A 4799-nucleotide genomic window follows, 5' to 3' on the forward strand; every position below is an offset into this window, starting at 1 on the left:
CCTCGCCCAGGCCGCACTGGGCCAGCGCCACCTCCAGCGTCCTCGGCAGGGAGTTGTGGTGCCGTAGAGGTCGGTCTCCGCGGCCCACGCCGCACACCACCTGGGCAGGGGGCGGCTCAGAGGGAGGCCCACACACTCCTGCCCCCCACGCACACCCCCACCCCCTTGTGCCAGGATTCAGACCAGACCCCTCACTGGACATTCAAGAAGCCCCGTCCTCCAGCATGTCTTAAACTGCACACGAGCTATACCTGCCACTCCCCATCTGGTCCCTAGACTCCTCCAGGGATTCTACCCAGGCTTCCAGGCGCAGCTGGGGTCCCCCTCCAGGATGGCTCCTGCAGCCCTGAGGGCCTGGGCCACCCTGGTGTGCCCCGCCCTAGCATCTCCCTGGGGCACACCTCTCTCCTACCCCACTGGAGCTCCCTGAGGGCAGGGTCGAATCTCTCCCTCTCAGTGTAGCCTAGAGCTGGGTACCCAGTAGGATCCCTAAAAGCCTTCCTGAACTCCCCAGCTTAGAGGCCCCTCCTGAAGGGCTCCAGGCACTATAGGTTTATCAGGAAGCCCTGGGTCAGCCTCTAGGTGGGCAAGACTCTCTGGAAAGACAGTTCAGCCCCCTGGGCCCTGGTACTACCCAGCGTGGGGCTGAGCACAGGGGCAGGGGCTCTTGGTGTGGGAGGGGTTCTGGAAGGGTTGCAGGAAAGTGAAGACGGGTCAGACCCAGTAGTTTCCCCAGAGGCAACTTCGATCCCTCTAAGGATTTTGTCCTCTCTGCCCAGAGACGGCTCAGGGGCCCTTGGCAAACCACTGGGACTGGACTGGGGTGTGGCAGGCAGGGTCACAACCTGGGCCTGGGCCACACTCACCTTGCTCAGCAGTGGCCTGTCACCCTGTGTCCGACACACCACAGCACAGATTCGCACGGCCAGGCCAGGGCCAGGTGAAGGACCATCTAGGGGAAGACAGGGAGGTCTAAGGCCAGCACAGAGTGGCCAGAAGGCCACACCAAGCTCCCACCCCTGGCCAGCCCAGGTGACTCTCACCTGAGCAGGGCAGCTGGACAGGTGGGTACACAGCCTCCAGCAGGACACTCTCCTCCTCCTCCAGCTTCTCCAGCAGTGCCAGCACTGTGTTCACCACTGCACCCAGCTCTGCCCGTGGGTGCAGACGCAATGCCTGCCGCCCCCGCCAGCGCCAGCCACTGAGCTTCACAGCCACCTGCAGCAAGGAGGGGAAAGGGGCCTCCTGGACACCACCCCAGGTACTGCAGGGTGGGGCGCTTCCACCACAGGAGCCGGTGAGTAAACTGAGGCAAAAGGGCAGGGGATTGCCCTAGAGATGGGGCAGTGGCAGGGCTAAGAGGTAGGGACACCTTCCCAGCCAGACTTGGTAGCCGTGCCTGGGTCCCGTCCTGCTGGCATCTGTACAGACCTCAGGGTGGACAAGAGCCTGTTACCTGCAGAACATCACCCAGGGCCTCGGAGCGCAGAAAAGCCTCCACTTCCTCTTTCACCAGCGTCTCTTGGCCCTCTTTGCCACTCAGCTCCACCAGCCGTAGCCCTGGGCTGGAATCCCCTCCGCGCAGCAGCCCTGGCGGCTTGTAGGTGAATGCCAGGGTCGCTGGCACAGCCACACCACCCTGCTGGGCCAGCAACTGCCTTGTCAGCAGCCGGTCCTCCAGCAGCCGGGCCAGCTCAGCCGAAGCTCCTGTGGGGCAGGTCAGGTCACGGGCGAGTTCTGCTGCCTCTCGGCCCCGGCTGGGCCCCAGACCCAGGCCTGCCAGAAAGTAGGTGGCACGGCGTGGGGGGACAAAGTCATCCAGGAATGTCAGGCCCCCCGGGTGGAAGCTCACAGCCTTGGAGACCAGCAAGGCTGCCTCACCCGGCTGCCCAGGTGCTGGCACCTTCATCAGCCAAGCAGGGGACAGGCAAAGGAGCATGTTTCCTGTGGGCAGAGAAGGCAAGTGGCTGGCCAGGGAAGGCTTGATGGCCCATGCCCGGGCCCCTGGGTAGCGGAGTGGGGGCAGCTGATCCCAGAACCCATCCCCAGTCGGCATGGCAGCTGCTCCAGTGGAATGCAGGCAGTTGCCAGGGTTGGCGGGTATTTTGGGATGTAGCTGGGCCAGGGCAGGGCTGCCCTTTCTGTAGAAGGGGATGGGGAAACTTGAGCGCACACTCACCCGGGCTCTGGACCCCACCCTCCAGCAGCACAGGCAGAAAGGTGCTGGGGGAGCCCAGAACGCACAAGGTCACCTCCGCCCCAGGACAGCCTCGGGAAAGAGAACATGGCCCAGCTCACCAGGGGCGCCCTTGTTGTCCCTCTGCCTACCTTCCACCACCTCCACACCCATGGCCTCACCCTGGGCCCCCACAGTTTTCCCAGGAATCGGACGAGACAGGGGACAGACAGGGAGTGGACGTGCCCGCCAGTCCTGCCCTGTGAGACGGGCTCCCCCTTTCTGCAGTTGTTCCAGAAGTGTTGCAGGCTGGGTGACTGGAGACCTGGGTTCTAGCCTGAGCTCTGACTTTCTGTGTGACCTTGGAGGAGTCAGTGTTCCTCCGAGCCCCCGTTTCCCAGTTTGTACAATGGGACCAAGTCTGTGATTCTCAGGTATTCTACCTGCGAACCCTCTGTCCGCACAAAATCTGTATATACAACAGGTGTGGGAGGGGCAGAAGGGGAGGAGTCTGGGAGGTCTCAGCTGCTGAGCTGCCTCCACCACAGCTCCCAAGACCTTTCCCTAGAAGCTTCAGTGCCATACAACATGGTTTCCCAATCCCAGGGCTGGGTCTTTCTGGGGAGGGGGGTGAGGGCAGAGAGCCCAATCCTTGACCTCACTGGTGCCAGATGCCCTTGCAAACAATGTTTGCCTACCCTAGGCCAACTAGCTGTGCCTTTCCTGCCTTCAGACCGAACCAGAGCCTGGGGGAAGGGGCTGACCTTGACATGGATGAGGAAACAGACTGGGCTGGGGGCCCCTCCCTGCCCCCAGGGGTGCCCCCCTCCAGGGAGCCCTTGGGCACCTGTGCGGGGCGCCTGGCTGCGGTCCTGAGTCTCCGGAAGGCCAGCTTGCTGCAGACAGCTCTGCAGGAGGCTGTAGTAGTAGACAGTCCAGGCCCGGGCCTCGGTCCCCTCGGGGGATCCCTTGCAGTCCAGGCCCACGTCCTGGCGCCAGGAGCCAGGGAAGCAGCCTGTGGGCGGCAGGCCAGAGCCCCCTCCCCAGGGGCCCTCATCCTCCAGGTCCTTGGAGCCCAGTGGGCAATCCCACTCGGGACCAGATGGATCCAGGGAGAGCTGAGAGGGCAGAAGTGGTGGGTCTTGGGCAGGATGGGCCAGTGGTCACATTAAGTCACCCAAGGGTGTAAGCCCCCCACTCTCCCAGCCTGGGCTGTGTTCAGGGCTGACACCGTCCCGGGGACTAGGGGAGGAAAGGCCTGTGTTGGGGGTGAAGGCGCATTAATGGGAACGCGATGGTGGGAGTGCTTTGTAAACTGTTCTGTGTGGTGCCCCTGGAGGAATGGCAGGAAGCAGTGTCCTGCCGACCAGCACCCCCCGCGCCCCCACACTGGGCTCCGCCTTAGCTTGCTTCACAGCAGCAGAGTTTTCTGCTGGTTTTGTTCATGGAGGCAACCCCAGCACCTAAACCGTGCCTGGCACACAGCCACTGCTCAGTAAATGTTTGTTGACTGAAGAGCAGGTGAATGAACGAACCCAGCCATCACTCTGGGGTGGCTTATTTCTCTCTCATGACCCAGCATGGAGTGTGCTGACACCTAAATGTGATTCCACTGTCATCTCCACGTAGGGCTTGAAGCCCGACATTAGGAGGGGGAGGGCTGGGACCCCTCTTTGCAGATATTTTGAGTCATGGAAATGCTTTCTTTGGATGAAACCTAATGTCCCTACCCTCTCTGAGGCTGGCGCACCCCACATGGGGCTGCTGGGAGGCTCCGTGTGAATGGAATTCTTGTTCTTTGCAGTCCCCAGGCCTGGACAGGGAACTCAAAGCCACCTTGAGCAAGCTATGAGGTGTCTTTGGGCCTTGTTGCCTGGTGCCTGCCCTGTCCCATCCGCTGGGGGCTGATGAGGCTGGGACGAAGAGAATCTCTTGGTTGTTGGGAGATGGTGTGCTGTGGCCCAGACGGCAGAGGACTGGGCCTCACACCTGGGCTTGAATCCCAGTTTGCCAGGGCCAGAGCCTCTGTGCCCTCTCCTAGAAGGTGAGCTCCCTGAGGGGCCATGGAATGAATGACTGTCACAGGGCACTAAGAGTGCCCACCTCCCAGGACGCAGCCGCAGGGTGGGGGTGAGGGAGCTGGTCGTGAGTCTAAGCTCTCTGCATGGGGCAACCCCAGGCTTAGGTCCTGGGTGCTGCCTGCTGTCCTCTGGGCCCTCTCTCTGCCCAGGGACTTGGGCCTTGTGGGGGAGGGACCGCAGGAGACTCACCATCTCGTGGGTGGAGTGGCTGAAAGACTGATGGCAGAGACAGAGGGACAGAGAGACGAAGGAGTCAGGGCAGCCAGGTCCCTGCCTGGCCTTCCAGCCCCTAGACTTTGGGAGTGGAGAGGTGGCCGACACCTGTCCCTGCAGAAAGAGGCCAAGACCGCCCCACCCCCACCCCGAAGATGGGGAGGGATTTCTGCTGCCCAGACCGAGTGGCTCCTGCCCCAACGCGCTCACAGGTCCTTCCTGCCCTAGGGTCCCGGCTCGGCTCTGCCCCGCCAGTGCGGGGGAAGTGGGGGGCACCGGTTCCCGGGGGTGGGGAGCGTAGCGTCGAGGGTCCTGCCACGGAGCGCGGG

General features: G+C 62.7%; 1 protein-coding gene across 1 annotated transcript in view; it reads right to left on the reverse strand.

Moving 5' to 3' along the window:
• CARNS1 (carnosine synthase 1) overlaps positions 1 to 4476 on the reverse strand; it is an 8261-nt gene extending 3785 nt beyond the window's left edge. The window contains exons 1-7 of the mRNA XM_011942758.1: positions 4447 to 4476; positions 3024 to 3294; positions 2180 to 2269; positions 1457 to 1944; positions 1044 to 1218; positions 867 to 952; positions 7 to 100 (exon numbers count right to left, since the gene is read on the reverse strand). Coding sequence (XP_011798148.1) covers positions 7 to 100; positions 867 to 952; positions 1044 to 1218; positions 1457 to 1944; positions 2180 to 2269; positions 3024 to 3294; positions 4447 to 4449 — 1207 coding nt within the window. The 5' untranslated portion in view covers positions 4450 to 4476. The remainder of the gene's footprint in view (positions 1 to 6; positions 101 to 866; positions 953 to 1043; positions 1219 to 1456; positions 1945 to 2179; positions 2270 to 3023; positions 3295 to 4446) is intronic.
• Positions 4477 to 4799: the final 323 nt, after the last annotated feature.

This window comes from Colobus angolensis, unplaced genomic scaffold, assembly GCF_000951035.1.
Source record: "Colobus angolensis palliatus isolate OR3802 unplaced genomic scaffold, Cang.pa_1.0 Scaffold21, whole genome shotgun sequence".
In the NCBI taxonomy this organism is placed as follows: Eukaryota; Metazoa; Chordata; class Mammalia; order Primates; family Cercopithecidae; genus Colobus; species Colobus angolensis.